Source organism: Schistocerca americana, chromosome 4 (genome assembly GCF_021461395.2).
Source record: "Schistocerca americana isolate TAMUIC-IGC-003095 chromosome 4, iqSchAmer2.1, whole genome shotgun sequence".
NCBI lineage: Eukaryota > Metazoa > Arthropoda > Insecta > Orthoptera > Acrididae > Schistocerca > Schistocerca americana.
This window is the reverse complement of record NC_060122.1, coordinates 583,778,919-583,800,825: the sequence shown is the minus strand read 5'-3', so window position 1 is coordinate 583,800,825 and position 21,907 is coordinate 583,778,919. Positions and strand designations below refer to the sequence as shown.

The 21,907-nt window shown below is 39.6% G+C and overlaps 1 protein-coding gene across 3 annotated transcripts in view; it reads left to right on the top strand.

Moving 5' to 3' along the window:
- LOC124612802 (PC-esterase domain-containing protein 1A-like) overlaps nt 1–21,907 on the top strand; it is a 260,996-nt gene that overhangs the window by 105,426 nt on the left and 133,663 nt on the right. For all 3 annotated transcript variants that reach the window (XM_047141219.1, XM_047141217.1, XM_047141218.1), the window contains 2 exons: nt 12,877–12,956; nt 13,058–13,144. In XM_047141219.1, coding sequence (XP_046997175.1) covers nt 12,877–12,956; nt 13,058–13,144 — 167 coding nt within the window. The remainder of the gene's footprint in view (nt 1–12,876; nt 12,957–13,057; nt 13,145–21,907) is intronic.

The window sequence follows — 21,907 nt, the reverse complement described above, 5'->3', positions numbered from 1 at the left end:
AGCTTGAAAAGCGAATAAAATACAGGAAGACAGAGATATTTATATGTGGAATGCGAGAATGTTATTCAACATAGTCCAAAACATCGTTAATTAGTGAAAACATAAAATTTGGATATTTACTCAACACGTTCTAGCATCTAAAGCTTTAGAACTTGGTGACTTGTGTGAAAGGACAGAAGAAAACAGGAATTTTGAGACGAAAATGAGATAAGAAGATACTACGTGTTCCCATAGCAACCAAGTATAACTAGATGAGAGACCCATTACAAGAAACTGGACTAAGCCTAAAAATCAAATGAAGAAAATTAGTAAATGCAACAAAAGGAAATGCCATACTTGACTGAGTTAGTAAATTTAATTAAAGCCCAGAGCCCTAAGTTAGACTCAGTTAATGTTCAGTTAAATTCTAAATTAGAAACCCAGAGTTTACAATTAAATGAAACTTTAAATTCTAGATTAAATGCTTAAAATGATGCTCTAAGGAAAGAAATGGGTTTGGTACATTCTAGTTGAAATGCTCAAAGTGAAGTTCTAAATGACCAGAGTGAAACCTTGAATAGTCAAGCAACAAATCTAGGTTTATTAAGCGCCAAAGTCAACTCACAGAGTAAAGAATTTAGTAATCTATGCAAAGGCATGGATACTTTAAAGACTGAATTTGACACCTTGAATAGTGAAGTAGAGAATTTGAAATTAGATGTAAAGAAAGAATTAACCAATTCATTGGACATTGGGGGGGGGAGTATGTAGTGCTTCGAGAATTTCTGCATAAATTCTAGAACCACTTGGCCTTCCTCCATCTCAAACCCATGATATTTTAAGTAGAAGTGTGAGAGAGAGAAATCTGACCTACAGCGCATTGCATGTTTGTGTGTGCAGGTCTAAAAAGAGTCACGAGCAAAATGTGGACATGGCGGCCGACAAGTACCTGCTGTATGATCCATAGAGTTTCAGTGTATGTGTAGAGAAGAGCCTATGCTATTCTTTGCTGGTTTAGTGGCTGTGATGGTACAAATGAAGAAATGAGATTAGACTTTTAAGTAATTTGTGTCTTGCACTTGCTGGAGGCAAGACAGTCGTATGGTTTCTGTATAATATAGGCATGATTAGAAAGCCAACTCTGTTGTAAATGTAACTTAATTGTTTCTAATGTGAGATGGCACAGGTGACTTACAAGAAGTCAATTGTTTATGTGAGAAGTGTGTATTTTGTTCTTTGTGGAAGTTCAAATATACCGATAGTTGTTGCAAAATATTCTTGGAGTAACTCATTTCAGAGAGAGAGAGAGAGAGAGAGAGAGAGAGAGAGAGAGTGAGTGAGTGTCTTAAAGGTTCCTGTGACTAGCATCATTCTTCGGAGAAGAAGTTTGTAGAGATTCCAGAAGCCGGCTATCCAGAGAAGAAGATCGGCTGCACATTCTCAAGAAAGCAACTCGTGTAAGAGAAGTGGGGAGTTTGCGCATACACTCTTAGTTGTCAAAAATGTTAGAAGTTTTGACAACCCCAGAGGGGTATCAAATGAAATATGCTGCCATGTGGGACAACGTAAGAGAGACGATGCTTAGCATTTTGACCCACAAGATTTTCCACAGCTATTAAATTCTACACACAACTGCACCCAGAAAGCCATCTGAGGTTATCTATGCACAACTGAGTATATACCCTTTTGAATGATAAACTGTAGCCCTACTTGCCATTACCATTGTTAAGAAGATACGTTAGTATTTTGCAGCTGTGACTTATTAGACTGATAGTTCGATAATTTTCACATCTGTCAAAACCTGCTTTCTTTGGGATTGGAATTATTATATTCTTCTTGAAGACTGCGGGTATTTCGCCTGTCTCGTACATCTTGCTCACCAGATGGTAGAGTTTTGTCAGGACTGGCTCTCCCAAGGCCGTCATTAGTTATAATGGAATATTGTCTACTCCTGGGGCCTTGTTTCGACTCAGGTCTTTCAGTGCTGTGTCAAACTCTTCACACAATATCATATCTCCCATTTCATCTTCATCTACATCCTCTTTCATTTCCATAATATTGTCCTCAAGTACATCACCCTTGTATAGACCCTCTATACACTCCTTCCACCTTTCTGCTTTCCCCTCTTTGCTTAGAACTGGGTTTCCATCTGAGCTCTTGATATTCATACAAGTGGCTGTCTTTTCTCCAAAGGTCTCTTTAATTTTCCTGTAGGCAGTATCTATCTTACCCCTAGTGAGATAAGCTTCTACATCCTTACATTTGTCCTCTGGCCATCCCTGCTTAGCCATTTTGCACTTCCTGTCAATCTCATTTTTGAGACGTTTGTATTCCTTTTTGCCTGCTTCATTTACTGCATTTTTATATTTTCTCCTTTCATCAATTAAATTCAATATTTCTTCTGTTACCCAAGGATTTCTACTAGCCCTTGGCTTTTTACCTACTTGATCCTCTGGTGCCTTCACTACTTCATCCTTCAGAGCTACCCATTCTTCTTCTGGTGTATTTCTTTCCCCCATTCCTGTCAATTTTCCCTTATACTCTCCCTGAAACTCTGTACAACCTCTGGTTTAGTCAGTTAATCCAGGTCCCATCTCCTTAAATTCCCACCTTTTTGCAGTTTCTTCAGTTTTAATCTACAGTTCATAACCAATAGATTGTGGTCAGAGTCCACATCTGCTCCTGGAAATGTCTTACAATTTAAAACCTGGTTCCTAAATCCCTGTCTTACCATTATATAATCTATCTGAAACCTGTCAGTATCTCCAGGCTTCTTCCATGTATACAACCTTCTTTTATGATTCTTGAACCAAGTGTTAGCTATGATTAAGTTATGCTCTGTGCAGAATTCTACCAGGCGACATCCTGTTTCATTTCTTCCCCCCCAATCCATATTCACCTACTATGTTTCCTTCTCTTCCTTTTCCTACTATTGAATTCCAGTCACCCATGACTATTAAATTTTCGTCTCCCTTCACTATCTGAGTGATTTCTTTTATCTCCTCATACATTTCATCAATTTCTTCATCATCTGCAGAGCTAGTTGGCATATAAACTTGTACTACTGTAGTGGGCGTGGGCTTCGAGTCTATCTTGGCCACAATAATGCGTTCACTATGCTCTTTGTAGTAACTTACCCGCACTCCTATTTTTTTATTCATTATTAAACCTACTCCTGCATTACCCCTATTTTATTTTGTATTTGTAACCCTGTATTCACCTGACCAAAAGTCTTGTTCCTCCTGCCACCGAACTTCACAAATTCCCACTGTATCTAACTTTAACCTATTCATTTCCCTTTTTATATTACCCGCCCGATTAAGGGACCTGACATTCCAAGCCCCGATCCGTAGAATGCCAGTTTTCTTTCTCCTGATAACGACGTCCTCCTGAGTAGTCCCCACCCGAAGATCTGAATGGGGGACTATTTTATCCCCGAAATATTTTACCCAAGAGGACGCCATCATCATTTAACCATACAGTAAAACTGCATGTCCTTGGGAAAAATTATGGCTGTAGTTTCCCCCTTGCTTTCAGCTGTTCACAGTACCAGCACAGCAAGGCCATTTTGGTTAGTGTTACAAGGCCAGATCAGTCAATCATCCAGACAGGAACCTCACATTTGTCTGGCCTCTCAACAGATACCCCTCCGTTATGGTTGCACCTACGGTATGGCCATCTGTATCGCTGAGGCACACAAGCCTCCCCACCAACAGCAAGGTCCATTGTTCATGGGGGGAGGATCTGAGCATTACTTGTAATAATTTTACAACTGATGTGTTTACTACAAACCATATTTTTACAGTCCCCCCGCCAGAGCTATGTGTGAGTCGAACATGCTGTTGCTACAGGATGGCATTCCTGTAAAACTGCTTATAATTGAACTTCTGCTACTTGAGTTGACTCCATGAAAAATGAGTGATCGTAGGACAATGAAACTCTGTAAAAACATTTGTAAGGATGTGCAGATGAGAAATAATGATAAACCACTGCTAGAAACATATTTTAGTTTCCACATGAGATGGTACAAATTGTTAATTGTGCACCATGTTTACATTCCAGGGTACAAATGTTGCTCAATGTGACAACCATCTGTATCCATGAGAGCGTGGAACCGCACTACATGTTACTCTACTGCTGTCCAAAATAATGGTGAACTATGGAATTTTCAGCTCTCGTGACACAACTCGGGCACTGCTTGATGATTGCACATAGCATCCAGGATTGCCAGCCGTGTCAACAGTAACTTCTTCAACAGTTCGTGGTATAATTGGCTGTTGGCCTCTCCCAGGAGCAGTTCCCAAATTGGAAGTTAGTTTGAAGTTACGAATTATGTTCCTCAACCTGAGTGCAGAAAGGGGCCAGAATGTTGAACACAGACATGTAAATGTGCATGGCTTAGTGTTCGGGTACCAGTTGTCAGTTTGTGGGATGGAGTTTCATGCTCCTTGCACTTGGTCGGTCAGTGTAAGGATGGTTAATGCTGGTTGTGGAGACACTGGAGTTGTCATCTGGTGATGTCCCATATGTACTTTGATTAGTGGAAATCAGTCTGGTGATAGAGCAAACCAAGAAACATGTTGACACTCCATAGAGCAAGTTGCTTTATGACAGCAGTATGTGACAGAGTGATATCCTGTTGGAAAACATCCCCTGGAATGCTATTCGTGAATTGCCAGCATGACAGTTAAAATCACCATTCTGACATACCAATCTGCAGCCAAGGTGCGTGGGATACCCAAGAAAGTGCTGCTGCTGCCATATGAAATCTCATCCGAGACCTTAACTCCAGATGTCACTCACCTGGCCTCCACCTAACCAACACAAGGCCACCACTGGCACTGAGGCAGAATCAACTGCAATTAGAAAACACAACAGGCCTCCACCTTGCTGTCAAATGAGCTCCCTTGACACCACTGCAATCACAAACGACAGTTGTATGGGTTAGTGGAATGCATGCTACAGGGCGACTGTCTCAGAGCTGTCTTTGAAGTAACCGATTTGTAATAGTTCATTGTGTCACTGTGGTGCCAACTGCTGCTGCATATGCAGTACGATGTGCCAGAGTCATACACCGAACAAGATGGTCTTCCCTCTCATAGTGCCACATGGCTGTCCCGAGCCCAGTGTTCTGTTGACTGTAAAATCTCATTACAACAGCCAGAAGTCATGTACACTGGCTATATTCCTACCTAGTCTTCATACGTTATCACAGGAGGAACATCAAGCTTCTTGTAGCCCTATTACACAACCTCTTTCAAACAGTGACATGTTGATAATAGTGTCAGTCACATTAAAGGCATTCTAGGCTAGCATCAACTCACCACTTCCAGTCGCAAAGGTAATTTACGCTCATGAGCATTAGAGCATGTATTTAAAGCAAACCGGATTTTCATCCTCATGGTTGTGCTACTAGCACCATTCTTATGTGACTGGCACGGAATTTGAATAGACATCTCATCTCTGAGATGAAGAAACACACCTACCAACTTTCATTTGTCCCACAAGTCCTCCTTGGTGTTGCAGTACCCCCCACCTCACCCCCTGCTCCATAAGTGTATAATGCACACTCATACTTGTTTCTACTGTACTTTGACGTACCAGTGCTGGCACCTAACGGGAATTCACGACACGAACACAGCTAATAATGCAAATCCTGCAATGCAAAGGCTGAACATCATTCCTATAAAGTTGGGCACCCATACAGTAAATACTATTCTGTTCACATTGGCTCAAGTAGTGAAAGTTTAACTATAGCCACACAGCAAGAGAAATGCTTTGGTCATCTGTTCTAGCCACGTCTAAATCTATCGTTATTGTCACAGTAGAAAATTCAGCTTTGTGATATGAATAGTCACTTCCTAAGTGACTGTACATAGTCACACTTCACAGACCTCAGCTGATCTAGTAATAAAGCTTATTGCACCACTGAGGTTGAGCTGTCACCAGCTACATAGTCTAACTTCAGCCGACACCCATCATCATACGTTGAGAACAAGGAGATAATACTGCTACTTGTAACTGCTTTGTTATGTTATGTTTGTGACTGTTATGTCAGACAAGTAACTTTTTGTAACCAACCTCTGTTTCTCTATCACACCCATAACCCGCACCTACTCAATCTGAACATTGAAGTTGTAGTTGTTGTTGTTGTTGTTGTTGTTGTGGTCTTCAGTCCTGAGACTGGTTTGATGCAGCTCTCCATGCTGCTACTCTATCCTGTGCAAGCATCTTCATCTCCCAGTACCTACTGCAACCTACATCCTTCTGAATCTGCTAAGTGTATTCATCTCTTGGTCTCCCTCTATGATTTTTACCCTCCACACTGCCCTCCAATGCTAAATTTGTGATCCCTTGATGTCCTACTAACTGGTCCCTTCTTCTTGTGAAGTTGTGCCACAGACTCCTCTTCTCTCCAATTCTATTCAATACCTCCTCATTAGTTATGTGATCTACCCATCTAATCTTTAGCATTCTTCTGTAGCACCGCCGGCCGGAGTGGCCGTGCGGTTCTAGGCGCTGCAGTCCGGAACCGAACGACCGCTACGGTCGCAGGTTTGAATCCTGCCTCGGGCATGGATGTGTGTGATGTTCTTAGGTTAGTTAGGTTTAATTAGTTCTAAGTTCTAGGCGACTGTGGACCTCAGACGTTAAGTTGCATAGTGCTCAGAGCCATCTTCTGTAGCACCACATTTCGAAAGCTTCTATTCTCTTCTTGTCCAAATTATTTATCGTGCATGTTTCACTTCCATACATGGCTACACTCCATACAAATACTTACAGAATCAACTTCCTGACACTTAAATCTATACTCGATGTTAACAAATTTCTCTTCTTCAGAAACACTTTCCTTGCCATTGCCAGTCTACATTTTATATCTTCTCTACTTCAACCATCATCAGTTATTTTGCTCCCCAAATAGCAAAACTCTTCTACTGCTTTAAGTGTCTCATTTCCTAATCTAATTCCCTCAGCATCACCTGAATTAACTCGACTACATTCCATTATCCTCGTTTTGCCTTTGTTGATGTTCATCTTATATCCTCCTTTCAAAACACTGTCCATTCCGTTCAACTGCTCTTCCAAGTCCTTTGCTGCCTCTGACAGAATTACAATGTCATTGGCGAACCTCAAAGTTTTTATTTCTTCTCTGTGGATTTTAATAAGTACTCCGAATTTTTCTTTTGTTTCCTTTACTGCTTGCTCAGTATACAGATAGAGTAACATTGGGGAGAGGCTACAACCCTGTCTGACTCTCTTCCCAACCACTGCTTCCCTTTCGTGCCCCTCGACTCTTATAACTGCCATCTGGTTTCTGTACAAATTGTAAATAGCCTTTCGCTCCCTGTATTTTACCCCTGCAACCTTTAGAATTTGAAAGAGAGTTTTCCAGTCAACATTGTCAAAAGCTTTTTCTAAGTCTACAAATGCTAGAAACATAGGTTTGCCTTTCCTTAATCTTCCTTCTAAGATAAGTCGTAAGGTCAGTATTGCCTCACGTGTTCCAGCATTTCTATGGAATCCAAACTGATTTTCCCCGAGGTCAGCTTCTACCAGTTTTTCCATTCGTCTGTAAAGAATTCGCGTTAGTATTAGGCAGCTGTGACTTATTAGACTGATAGTTCAGTAATTTTCGCATCTGTCAACACCTGCTTTCTTTGGGATTGGAATTATTATATTCTTCTTGAAGACTGCGGGTATTTCGCCTGTCTCGTACATCTTGCTCACCAGATGGTAGAGTTTTGTCAGGACTGGCTCTCCCAAGGCCGTCAGTAGTTAAAATGGGATGTTGTCTACTCCTGGGGCCTTGTTTTGACTCAGGTCTTTCAGTGCTGTGTCAAACTCTTCACACAATATCATATCTCCCATTTCATCTTCATCTACATCCTCTTCCATTTCCATAATATTGTCCTCAAGTACATCACCCTTGTATAGACCCTCTATACACTCCTTCCACCTTTCTGCTTTCCCCTCTTTGCTTAGAACTGGGTTTCCATCTGAGCTCTTGATATTCATACAAGTGGCTGTCTTTTCTCCAAAGGTCTCTTTAATTTTCCTGTAGGCAGTATCTATCTTACCCCTAGTGAGATAAGCTTCTACATCCTTACATTTGTCCTCTGGCCATCCCTGCTTAGCCATTTTGCACTTCCTGTCAATCTCATTTTTGAGACGTTTGTATTCCTTTTTGCCTGCTTCATTTACTGCATTTTTATATTTTCTCCTTTCATCAATTAAATTCAATATTTCTTCTGTTACCCAAGGATTTCTACTAGCCCTTGGCTTTTTACCTACTTGATCCTCTGTTGCCTTCACTACTTCATCCCTCAAAGCTACCCATTCTTCTTCTGGTGTATTTCTTTCCCCCATTCCTGTCAATTTTCCCTTATACTCTCCCTGAAACTCTGTACAACCTCTGGTTTAGTCAGTTGATCCAGGTCCCATCTCCTTAAATTCCCACCTTTTTGCAGTTTCTTCAGTTTTAATCTACAGTTCATAACCAATAGATTGTGGTCAGAGTCCACATCTGCTCCTGGAAATGTCTTACAATTTAAAACCTGGTTCCTAAATCCCTGTCTTACCATTATATAATCTATCTGAAACCTGTCAGTATCTCCAGGCTTCTTCCATGTATACAACCTTCTTTTATGATTCTTGAACCAAGTGTTAGCTATGATTAAGTTATGCTCTGTGCAGAATTCTACCAGGCGACTTCCTGTTTCATTTCTTCCCCCCAATCCATATTCACCTACTATGTTTCCTTCTCTTCCTTTTTCTACTATTGAATTCCAGTCACCCATGACTATTAAATTTTCGTCTCCCTTCACTATCTGAGTGATTTCTTTTATCTCCTCATACATTTCATCAATTTCTTCATCATCTGCAGAGCTAGTTGGCATATAAACTTGTACTACTGTAGTGGGCGTGGGCTTCGAGTCTATCTTGGCCACAATAATGCGTTCCTATGCTCTTTGTAGTAACTTACCCGCACTCCTATTTTTTTATTCATTATTAAACCTACTCCTGCATTACCCCTATTTTATTTTGTATTTGTAACCCTGTATTCACCTGACCAAAAGTCTTGTTCCTCCTGCCACCGAACTTCACAAATTCCCACTGTATCTAACTTTAACCTATTCATTTCCCTTTTTATATTACGCGCCCGATTAAGGGACCTGACATTCCAAGCCCCGATCCGTAGAACGCCAGTTTTCTTTCTCCTGATAACGACGTCCTCCTGAGTAGTCCCCGCCCGAAGATCTGAATGGGGGACTATTTTATCCCCGAAATATTTTACCCAAGAGGACGCCATCATCATTTAACCATACAGTAAAGCTGCATGCCCTTGGGAAAAATTATGGCTGTAGTTTCCCCTTGCTTTCAGCTGTTCACAGTACCAGCACAGCAAGGCCATTTTGGTTAGTGTTACAAGGCCAGATCAGTCAATCATCCAGACAGGAACCTTACATTTGTCTGGCCTCTCAACAGATACCCCTCCGTTATGGTTGCACCTACGGTATGGCCATCTGTATCGCTGAGGCACACAAGCCTCCCCACCAACAGCAAGGTCCATTGTTCATGGGGGGAGGATCTGAGCATTACTTGTAATAATTTTACAACTGATGTGTTTACTACAAACCATATTTTTACATTCCCCCCGCCAGAGCTATGTGAGAGTCCAACATGCTGTTGCTACAGGATGGCATTCCTGTAAAACTGCTTCTTAATATTAGTTTTGATGAAAGTATGTCAACTCAAAGGTTCTAGAACATGAAACGTCTCACTTTTTGCACTCTCTGGGATCTCTCTTCTGCACATATAGCAGATTCGCGTCTCCTGCGTGTGCACCTCTCCACCCCCTGTGACAATGGGCAAACATGGCTTTTGAATGCCACCCTAGATAGCAGTGCACTACTCAATAAAAATTCCCATAGTCTAGAACAAACATCTAATGTAGATGCAGCTTGCATTAATAAATTAATACGTTCTCCAACAAATTATTCAGTTCATCAACTTAAGAAGTGGCCTATTGTTATGTTCAGAAATGAATGTGAATGTGAAAAAAAAGTGTCTCTCTCTGCCATGTCTCACATGTCATACATATTACAGTTTTTCTTCTTTTAGTATCAGAGATAGTTATTTGTGGGTATTACTGAAAGAATGGAATGGAGCAAGTTCAATGCATTTGTTGTTTTTTATCCATTGGGTTGACCAACTGGGGTAGTAATACAAAGTTCACACTCATCAGCAGCCGGCCGGGGTGGCCGAGCGGTTCTATGCGCTACAGTCTGGAACCGCGCGACCACTACGGTCGCAGGTTCGAATCCTGCCTTGGGCATGGATGTGTGTGATGTCCTTAGGTTAGTTAGGTTTAAGTAGTTCTAAGTTCTAGGGGACTGACGACCTTAGAAGTTAAGTCCCATAATGCTCAGAGCCATTTGAACACTCATCAGTAGAGCTTAATTTTTTGAGTTTATGTAACAAAACAAAAACAAGAATACTTACACTTTGAAGAGTGACAGGAATCTTGGCTAATGATACCCTCTGTGTAAGTGAGTTCGTGATAGACACCAACAACTGCTAATTTATCTGACTTCCTCGCTGAAAAGTCAAGAATTGAGCACCTGGTTTTCTTTGAGTCTTGGTGGTGAACCTTGTACATAGTTGCAAAGCTTTGAAGGTGATGGCAGACCTATGATTTGATCTTCATTGCCTTAAAATAAGGTAATAATATTTCCCACATGTGTATGGTATAAGATAACACTTTGCGAAATTTTAGGATGAAAACTGGAAAGTTATTTTCAAGTAAATTATATGAGGCATGTTCAAAAAAGACTTAACTTTGCTTATAACTTCTTACAACTCATTGTACTGCATTTTAAGCACTGTTCCCTTCAAATTGGTCACCTCCATATGCAATACACAATTCCCAACATTTCTCTTACTTTTGGAATGTGCTTTCTAATATGGGATGCAGATCTCTTGCTGCATTGCTTTTTGAATAACATCTTTTCAGCATGGTTTTAAGTTTGGGAAATGGTAAAATGTCTGATGGGGCTACGTCTGGAGAATAGGGTGGATGGGGTACAACGGGAGCCTGAAGTTTTGCCAGATACCTGTGGAAGAGATGCAACCAGTGCATTATCACGATGCAACATCCAAGTGTGGTTTTTCAACAATTCAGGTCTCTTCCTGCACACAGGATTCCTCAAATGCACTAAAATTGCCTGGTAGACTTCCTTGTTTTCTAGCTGATCACGTGATACAAATTAGTGATGGACAGTGACGTAACTTATCATTAAAGGTAAAGTAATTAAAAGAAAGGGAAATTGGACCAATTTGATGAATTCCTCTAACATTCCTAGTTCACTTCCTCAAAGTTTTATCAAATTATCATGAATACGACCTTATTGGTAGGAATTTGTAACAGAAATTCATGACAATTTTTGTAGTGTAATTTTAATGGCCAATCTCAGTGCCACAACCATTAACTGCTACTTGACTGTGATTGACAATGGTTCCATGTAATAGTAAGAAATGTACCCCCTCTATTCTTTCCACATTTTTAAGGTTTTTATTTATTGAGTTATTTGTAACTCTAAAGTTCCGCATAACATAGCTTTTAATATTTTAGATGAAATTTGTAAATTGAACTGGTTCATTTTCCTATGTTCAGAATATAGCAGCTTGGAATGTATCAGCTGCGTCTGTGTTATAATATGATACCTTTATTAACTACAATGTCAGTTAAGTAATTTTTTTTACTACATATTGTCCTACAACAGTTTGCCTATTGTCGTATGCTCACTGTTATAAATGCCACCTACTGGCAAAAGTGTTTACTTTGTGCCATATCGATCTGCTTGTGTCAGTTTGGGCACTAAGGATGTTACAGAGTGTGGTAGGAGGCGACATAGTATTTTGTACTGTTTTTGACAGATTTATTTCTCACCTTGACTGCTGTGCTGTGGTTTATGCCTTTTAGTATCTTGTCTTTCACTGTATGTTTCATACCACAGATCTGATGATGGATCTACCTCAAAGTGTTAATGAGATAATGAATGAAAATTAGGTAGGTGACAAAGACAAGTGTGACTGATGACCTCAGATGTTAAGTCGCATAGTGCTCAGAGCCAAATACAAGTGTATCACCTTTCGATTTATAATTTAAATACCTGCTTAACTAACATGTTATTTTAAGAAAGTAATGTAGTCTTGGAAACAGAAAAATGGAGCTACAAATCTATCCTATCTGAATTTAGAAATAATTGCCTTTTAGGATTAAAATGTAACAGGAAAGTTTTGATTGTTTATAACCTTTTAAAAAACTGTTTTTTGGAAAAAAAACAAGGTGTTGGTTGTAAAGTGGTGAATGAAAGATTTCATTTGATGCATGTCAGTGCTATAGTAACACAGAATTATTAGTGGGAGTTGAATTTTGAAGATCACATGGTTTTGTGGTTCATAAGTTCCAAATATTTTATCAAAGAAAATGTTGCTTCGAGAATTGTTTACTCTATTGTCATTAAGAGTCTATAAACTATATTGTGTATAATAAATTTTAGTGAAACACAATGTGGATAATAATGTAGCAGTTGTAAGTAGTATGGGTCAGATTTTTCCCTCTCTTGCAGTATTGTCGCAAATTTACATGCCAAATTATGTGTGGAATGAACTGAACAGTATCCCTGTGTAAAAGGAAATTGCTTTGCAATATAGAACTCACATAAACTGAATTAAATTCACCTGTCTCATAGCTGATCTAATAGTTACACCATAGCAGGTTTTGAAAATTGCTGCAAATTTTTGTCACAAAAAATAAACCAGTAGTTAATCATTTATATTGAAACTTTTAATATAAAAATGTGAGTAGAATGAAACAATTTAATTGTATTTCAGATACTCGTGCAGTGTATAAAGACTTAGTTTGGTTGTGGAACAGCAATACCTTAATTACTCAACAGGTGTTGAAGAGGAAGGTAGGTATCACACCTTATTCGGTTTGTTCCTTGTAATTTGCTATTTGTAGTACTCAAATGTTGTTACTGCCTTCTTCCACACGTATTACTTTTTATTTAAGCTGGAGCCATCATTCATGGGAGACAGTTTATTAAAAGGAGAATTTCTTATGCGAGGCAGGAATTACGAGGAAGTTCGAGAATTTAAGGTAAGCAGTAACTTACATAATTCTTTCACTAAGGAAGAAAAGCAGGTTGTTGTTGACTTCAAAAAAATTGTAGTACACAGGTTTGTAGGGCATGAACTCATCATGATTTCTTCCAATATTACATGTTGTGGTTGCTTGTTTTTTAAAAGTTTTTGGAACACAGTTCCAAAAATCATTCTTTTAAATCTTTTAAAGATCGTGGAAATCTGCTAGGATGTTAATTATACTGCACAGTTTACAGTTCTGACAATCTAAATTAATCTTTCCCTTCTGACAATCTAAATTAACCTTTCCCTTCTGACAATCTAAATTAATCTTTCACATCTGAACTAATCTTTCACATGTTGGGTGGAAGACAACTAATTCTGTTGCCATACTCTCTCTCTAATATTGCAAAGGAGATATATGGGGAAAGCTGATGCACAAGAAATGGGATGTCTAATCTTACTTGGGAATAAATACCATACTTGCAGACAATATCACGATCATTTGCTGTAGAAGGCATATTGGATCACATGTAAAATGCATTAATTTGATTTGCACGTTTATTCATTTTTAATTGTGTAATGTGATTATAGGTTATTGTATGTCTGACTGTGTAATCCAAATGTTAAAAATTTGTACCCCCATTTGCTCTTTTGTTACAATGCAGTAAAAGAAAAAGGTTAGTACTGTGTTTAACTTCTGGCCGTTTGTTTTTCATGCAACATTTTTGTACAGGATACATTTATTGGGATGCAGTAGCTTAAATTATGCTTTTGTGTTGAATTAAATTTCACAAAAGAATTGTGAAATATCTGCTTCTAACTGAGTTTGTAGTCCCATGTAGCTAATACAGTTACACGTTTAATTTGGAAAATGTATATAGTAGCATTTTGGTTTTGGCATACAGAGTTGTGCATGAACAGTGCAGGTCTTTTGGTGCTGCTTTCCTTTGTTCCATTTCTTCCTTTCGTGCCATTATTTATACTTTTTATTTACATGATTTAATACAAGTAATGTAGGAGTAAAGATGGTGCACCAGAGAGGGAGAGATTTGGGAGGGCTGACAGAACAGAGGAAAGAGAGACTGTGAGGATCAGGTTGTGATTGCAGGATGAGTGAAGTTAGAATCCTGGAGCAGAGTAGAAGTGCTGAGCACGAGGATACCATAGATTTGAGGCCAAGAGGACTACTATAATGCAGAATGTTGGAAGGATAACTCCTATGGTGGTGTCACAGTGTAACAACGGTCCCTATTACAGTGATGGAGTCTTGGTGCTGACAGACAGCACAGGGCTGTCGCATGCCGGTGACAGATGTGGTAGCCAGACCTCGCATGTTATTGGCAGCAGGTCTGTAAAACTTCATTGAAGGGATACTTAAATTGGAGTTCATGAGGAAAGATTTCAGAAGTGAGTGGGTGGGGGGGGGGGGGGGGGGTGGAGGAGGCCTGACCAGCCTAGGAGGTATTTAAAGGATTGCTACACTCTTTAACAGCTGATTTCACTTATGTGCCAGTAAAAGGAATAAAGTTTATGGTACTGTGAAAAGTTGATAAGAACTACAACACTCCCATGTACAGGTTGTCAATCCTTGTATCACATTTACTCTGAAATACTATAAAAATGAATCACAGTTATAAATTGCAATATTAATCACTTTACTGAACTCTTCCTTGACGGTGAACATACTAGGTTCCAATTACGGTTCAAAAGAAAAACATTACTCTGAACTACAATACTTACTTACACCATGGAAATAGTAGTCAATAAATAACATGTTTCTACATCTTAAAACTAATGGAAGGCCATTTCTTTACAACAGTACATTCTCATTATTGCTGCCACACATCTTAATTGTGGTATTAATCTGACACTTGCTGCTCGGTGACAATAGGTGGTGGTGATCTTAATTGCTTAAAATACCCTTTCTTGTATGTGGTAGATATAGCTACTCCAATGAGGACAGGCTAAGAGGAACAGAAATTGTACTTCGTATGGTGATGCCATTTACACACTCTTTAATGTATCTTTCAGAAATGTCTGTAGAGGCATGGTCGATAGTAAACTGCCCCTGCTTATGGTCTAAAAGTTTATCGATGGACTGATGTAGATGGTCGTTAGATCAATTAGATAATTCAGGGCGTCTGTCAGGCAGTGGCAGTATGAGGAGCAATTTGGATAAATACAGTAGAAAAGACTGTGTGTTACATTTGTGCACACAGATTAAATGTGGAGTAATATAACAGAAGGTGTGATCACACTGCAGTTGGAACTGTTATACAGAATCCTATGCTCGTTAGAGTAACTCGATATGTCTGACACATCAATACATGATCGTAACGTGAGCTACTATAGTAGGCCAGAATGAGATTTTCACTCTGCAGTGGAGTGTGTGCTGATATGAAACTTCCTGGCAGATGAAAACTGCGCCGGACCGAGACTCGAACTAAAGTTCACTTTGTTGCGTCATTTAATGAGTTTGACAGTCTTTGCTAACAATTAAAATTTCCTTTGTACTCTTAACACCTGACTCAATGATCATGATCGGAGACAGTCTGTAATGCAATGAAAGGAAATAAGTCAGAATAATGGGGGGTAAAACTTGTAACTGGATACCCGGTTCCAATCAGTTATTGGGCTCAGACTATGAATTTGAAAAATTTATGATATTTGAAGGAATGCAGAAATTCCACCCGTAAGCAAGTTGTCCACATAAGTTTACGGAGCTTGTACCGAATAAATGTTCTTGAAGTTCATAAGGAATATGTTAAGACTCTTATTCCAGAAAGCATGGTATTCAAGAGAACAGAAAAAGCAGAGTGAAAATTCTCATGCATATAAGCAAACTGAAATAAGAACATTCTGGTTTACACTGAGATAACAGTCACGATCACCTGTCAGATATCGCAACGTCCTTGGCAAACTGGTATGTGCGCACCACAGTGGGTAGCTTGCTATGCAGTGATGTGGGGGAAGGCATTCACAACAGTAAATAATATGTAAGATAACTGAGTGAACTAGTAACTCTTCATTCCAAAAAAGTGTCTGATCTTGCAGCTACACCATGGATCTGATTAGTCCACTTCACATGAAATAAATCAGATAAAAAGAAATTTCTGCTGAGCTTAACAGTATAAACCCCGGAAAGAGAAACACTTGAGAATAAAATGTGCTGAAATTACAGTGAGAAACTATAATCAAGGTAGAAACCTTAACTTTCATTAATTGAAACTGACTAGGTGGCTTGCTTGCATAAGCGCAACTAGTATGAGGATGCAGACCAAGTAATTTTAGTTGCAAGGTGGGCGGAAAAAAAAAAAAAAAAAAAAAAGGCATAAACTTGATCAGTTATTGTCCCCTCATTAACCAAGAAAGATACGTTAACCCCAAATCGAAATATTTAAAAATTTTTGCATTCTTAAACATTATTATGCTAAACATTATTACAGAATTTAATTGTGCTACTTTGGTGAAGGACCAACTGTCCCTTAACACATAATGTCAGCTGGAAATATCACTTTGCAACATGATCCCAAGTCCTTTCCTACAGCAAACCTGATATTGAACCCTGCCTTGAACAGTTCCAAGCATGATCCCAATTTGAGCCACGACCACTACTTCAAAATCATCCCTTACAGCCTTTCAAGATTTTCTTACATCCAGCACTGCTTCACAACCCTTCCTCCACAACATGACATTAACCTGTCCTCTGCAGAACTCCAGGCTCTACGTTCCCTAAAAGCTGAAGCATCAATCATTATCCTCTCATCAGGCAAAGAACCTACCACTGCGGTACTTGACAGACAGGAGTATGTAACTGCTGCCATTAAGATCCCATTCCTGTGATTCAAACTGACCTGCAGTCCCTCCTAAAAACCTCAGGCCTCTCAAAAGGACTTACAACTCAATCCATAGAACTCCTTACCCCACCCAAACCATGCAGCCACACCTTTTATCTTCTTCCTAAGATCCACAATCCCAATCACCCTGGCCATCCTGTAGTATTTGACTTCAAAGCACCCACCGAAGTTTATCTGCCTTAGATTTTATCCATACTGGATGAGAAGTTGTGGTTGTGAATGTCAATGTTAAAAAATATATCGGCTCAACCACTTGTTTATAGCGTAAAACACTAAGATTGATGCGTTTCGGAAGTCAGGCTTCCATCATCAGAATAATAAAAAGTAAAAGAACCTGTTAAAACTCACTAAAATGGAACATGCACCAGGCAATTTATAATAAAATTAAAACATCGTGGGAAGTAGCCACGATGTTTTAATTTTATTATAAATTGCCTGGTGCATGTTCCATTTTAGCGAGTTTAAACAGGTTATTTTACTTTTTATTATTCTGATGATGGAAGCTTGACTTCTGAAACGCGTCAATCTTAGTGTTTTGCACTATAAACAAGTGGTTGAGCCGATATATTTTTTAACATTGATATCTGCCTTAATTGATCAACACCTGCAACACATAGTATTAAGAATTCCCTCTTGTATTCAAATACCAACCATTACCTAGATTGTCCGAAATCTGTGTCCGTCCCACTCTCACCACACACCTTGCTTGTCACCATTGGTGCCATCTCCCTCTATACCAATAACCCCTCTGTACATAGTCTGTCTGCTGCTGAACATTTCCTGTCAGCAGCCACCTGATTTCAAACCTACGACATCCTCCTTACTCACCTTCATCAACTTTATACTTACTAACAATTACTTCACCTTTGAGGGACAGACAGACAGACAGATTGGGTATGGCAATGGGAACCCGGATGGCTCCTTCCTATGCTAGTCTTCGCATGGGTCACTTGGATCCATAAGCCATCTTTGATGTTGATCTCATCCTCACCAAAGTCCAGCTACACACTTCTGTCCACATTAAAAACAGTACTTACATTTTGACAGTCGTCATCCTTTCTGTGTCAAACATTCCTTCCCACACAACCCTGGTATTCAAAGCAAACACGTTTGTTCAGATGCAGTCTTCTTTACAGCAGTACACCGCCGTTCTCACCTCAGCCCTCACTGGACTTAATCTAGTTTAAAAACAGATTTCCCAGGCCAGTGCTTCTGATCCTGGTACTGCAAAGCCCTCCAAAAAAATAACTGTGGAGCACACCAGTTGTCATTTAGTACTATCCTGCTCTTGAGTGTATTAATCAACTACTTTGACAAGGCCATGACTTCCTAAAATTGTGCCCTGAAATGAGATCCATTCTAATAAATGAAAAGCACCAGTTTGCTTCTGTTCCACTATAGTACTTTTATTGTGTTATCTGGATTTCGGCTTACAAGGCCATCTTCAGACATTTATCGGTCAGTCAGGCAGAGACATAGCAACTAGGCTGGCTGAACATGAACGCAGTTGAAGGTTGCAGAATTCTGACTCCTCATTTGCGGAGCATGTACTGAGTGAGGGTCACAACTACCAGCCAGTGTCATATGTATTTCACTTAGCAAACAAAGCCCTGGAAATTAACAAACATATTGTTCATAGTCCAGATGTAATCCTAAATGACCAGACACTGCTCAACACCTCCCCTCTCCTAAGCTTCATATAATCATCTCTGTTGCTCATTACTTCCCACACTGTCTGTTCCAGCATATTCCCATTTTCCTGTATTCATCAAGTTCTTTTGTTTTATTGAAGTTGTCTATGTATTGCATATAGGCTGTAGATTCAGTTGTTAAGGCTTTCATTTAACTGGTACTTGTATTACTGTCCATTTTTAACACCTCTTGTAGTTGTCTCATCAAATATTGTTTATATTTTAATTGGTTATTTATTTAATGCAAACTGTTACATAGCCACAGTTTTGAATATAATGTTAAAGTGCAGTACCACCACACACTCAAAGATTGCATTTACTGTATGTTCTCTCAAATGCCTCCATTTTCTTTCATTTATTTATTTCTCTTTATCTTATTGATATTGATAATGTTCCTTATGTATTCTTTAGTTACATTGATACTTGTTTCTTCTTTTAATTGGTTTGTGTATCACTCTCCATTTTATACCTCCTGGTGTAGCCTTTTCAAGTACTAATTTTATTTTATTGTTTTATTAGTTTTGTTTATTAATTGAAATTGTTATGTAGGCATGCTTCCTATTTTCTGTTAAAGTTTTTCCGGTGTACTCCATTTTTATTAATTTACTTTTCAATTTTTTACTTCTTCATTGCATTACCACCACACTGTCAAAGATGTTACTTAATGTATGTTTCTGCTTCGATCTAGATGTGTTACTTCTCTTCCAATGTTGTTTGCAAACATTGCAACTTCTTTGGTGATAATACTCAGTAAATGTCTCAAGATGGCCTTGTAAGCAGAAAACCGGTTAACACAATAGAAGTAATATTGTAGAACAAAAGCAAACTGGTGGTTTTTATTTATTATAACATTGTTCTACCAAGAACCAATGGAAGATCCTGTTAACATGAGATCCATTCTGTCCGAGATTTTGCGCACCACAGTTACAATAGCTTTTCATCACCATCCCAATCTCTGCATTATCCTTGTCAGATGATACACTCATCTCCCTACTGTATGGCTCCTACCACTGTGACTGTCCCTGCTGCAAGACTTGCCCTATGCACCCTCCTACTGCCACCTATGCGAACCCTGTAACTGGCAAAACCTATGCTATCAAAGGAGTGCTACCTGTGGAATGACATTCCATATACCAGCTGTTGTGTGAACACTCTTTTAGCCATTTACATCGGCATGACTACCACCCAGTTGTCAGGATGAATAGGCGTAGGCAGAGGGTGTATATTGACAACACACAATATCTTGTTGCAGAGCATGCTCAATTACATGACAGTCGTGAACTTGGTGCTTGTTTCAACACACGTGCCATCTGGATTCTTCACTGAGACACTATCTTCTCACTACTTCCCAGGTGGGAACTAGTGCTACATCTACATCTACATGATTACTCTGCAATTCACATTTAAGTGTTTGACAGAGGGTTCATTGAACCACAATCATACTATCTCTCTACCATTCCACTCCCGAACAGCACACGGGAAAAACGAACACCTAAACCAACCTTTCTGTTCGAGCTCTGATTTCTCTTATTTTATTTTGATGATCATTCCTACCAATGTAGGTTGGGCTCAACAAAATATTTTCGCATTCGGAAGAGAAAGTTGGTGACTGAAATTTCATAAATAGATCTCGCCGCGACGAAAAATGTCTTTGCTTTAATGACTTCCATCCCAACAAGGACATGTTTTGAGGCATCAAGGGATCACAAATTTAGCATTGGAGGGCAGCGTGGAGGGTAAAAATCGTAGGGGGAAACCAAGAGATCAATACACTAAGCAGATTCAGAAGGATGTAGGTTGCAGTAGGTACTGGGAGATGAAGAAGCTTGCACAGGATAGAGTAGCATGGAGAGCTGCATCAAACCAGTCTCAGGACTGAAGACCACAACAACAACAACAACAACAACAACATCCCAACTCGCGTATCATATCCGCCACACTCTCTCCCCTATTACGTGATAATACAAAACGAGCTGTCCCTTTTTGTTCCCTTTCGATGTCCTTCGTCAATCCCACCTGGTAAGGATCCAACACCGCGCAGCAATATTCTAACAGAGGACGAGCGAGGGTAGTGTAAGCTGTCTCTTTAGTGGACTTGTTGCATCTTCTAAGTGTCCTGCCAATGAAACGCAACCTTTGGCTCGCCTTCCGCACAATATTATCTATGTGGTCTTTCCAACTGAAGTTGTTCGTAATTTTAACACCCAGGTACTTAGTTGAATTGACAGCCTTGAGAATTGTACTATTTATCGAGTAATTGAATTCCAACGGATTTCTTTTGGAACTCATGTGAATCACCTCACACTTTTCGTTATTTATCGTCAACTGCCACCTGCCACACCGTACAGCAATCTTTTCTAAATCGCTTTGCAGCTGATACTGGTCTTCGGATGACCTTACTAGACGGTAAATTACATCATCATCTGCGAACGACCTAAGAGAACTGCTCAGATTGTCACCCACTCAATGATTTGCCGTCTATTACTAGGAACTGCGACCTTCCTGACAGGAAATCACGAATCCAGTCGCACAACTGAGACGATACCCCATAGGCCCGCAGCTTGATTAGAAGTCGCTTGTGAGGAACGATGTCAAAAGCTTTCTGGAAATCTAGAAATACGGAATCAACTTGAGATCCCCTGTCGATAGCGGCCATTACTTCGTGCGAATAAAGAGCTAGCTGCATTGCACAAGAACGATGTTTTCTGAAACGATGCTGATTACGTATCAATAGATGGTTCCCTTCTAGGTGATTCATAATGTTTGAATGAATGCAGTATATGCTCCAAAACCCTATTGCAAACCGATGTCAATGATATAGGTCTGTAGTTCGATGGATTACTCCTACTACCCTTCTTAAACACTGATGCGACCTGCGCAATTTTCCAATCTGTACGTACAGATCTATCGGTGAGCGAGCGGTTGTATATGATTGCTAAGTAGGGAGCTATTGTATCAGCGTAATCTGAAAGGAACCTAATTGGTATACAATCTGGACCTGAAGACTTGCCCGTATCAAGCGATTTGAGTTGCTTCACAACCCCTAAGGTATCTACTTCTAAGAAACTCATGCTAGCAGCTGTTCGTGTTTCAAATTCTGGAATATTCCATGCATCTTCCTTGGTGAAGGAATTTCGGAAAAATGCGTTCAATAACTTAGCGGCACAGTCGTCGGTAACAGTACCATCGGCACTGCGCAGCGAAGGTATTGACTGTGTCTTGCCGCTT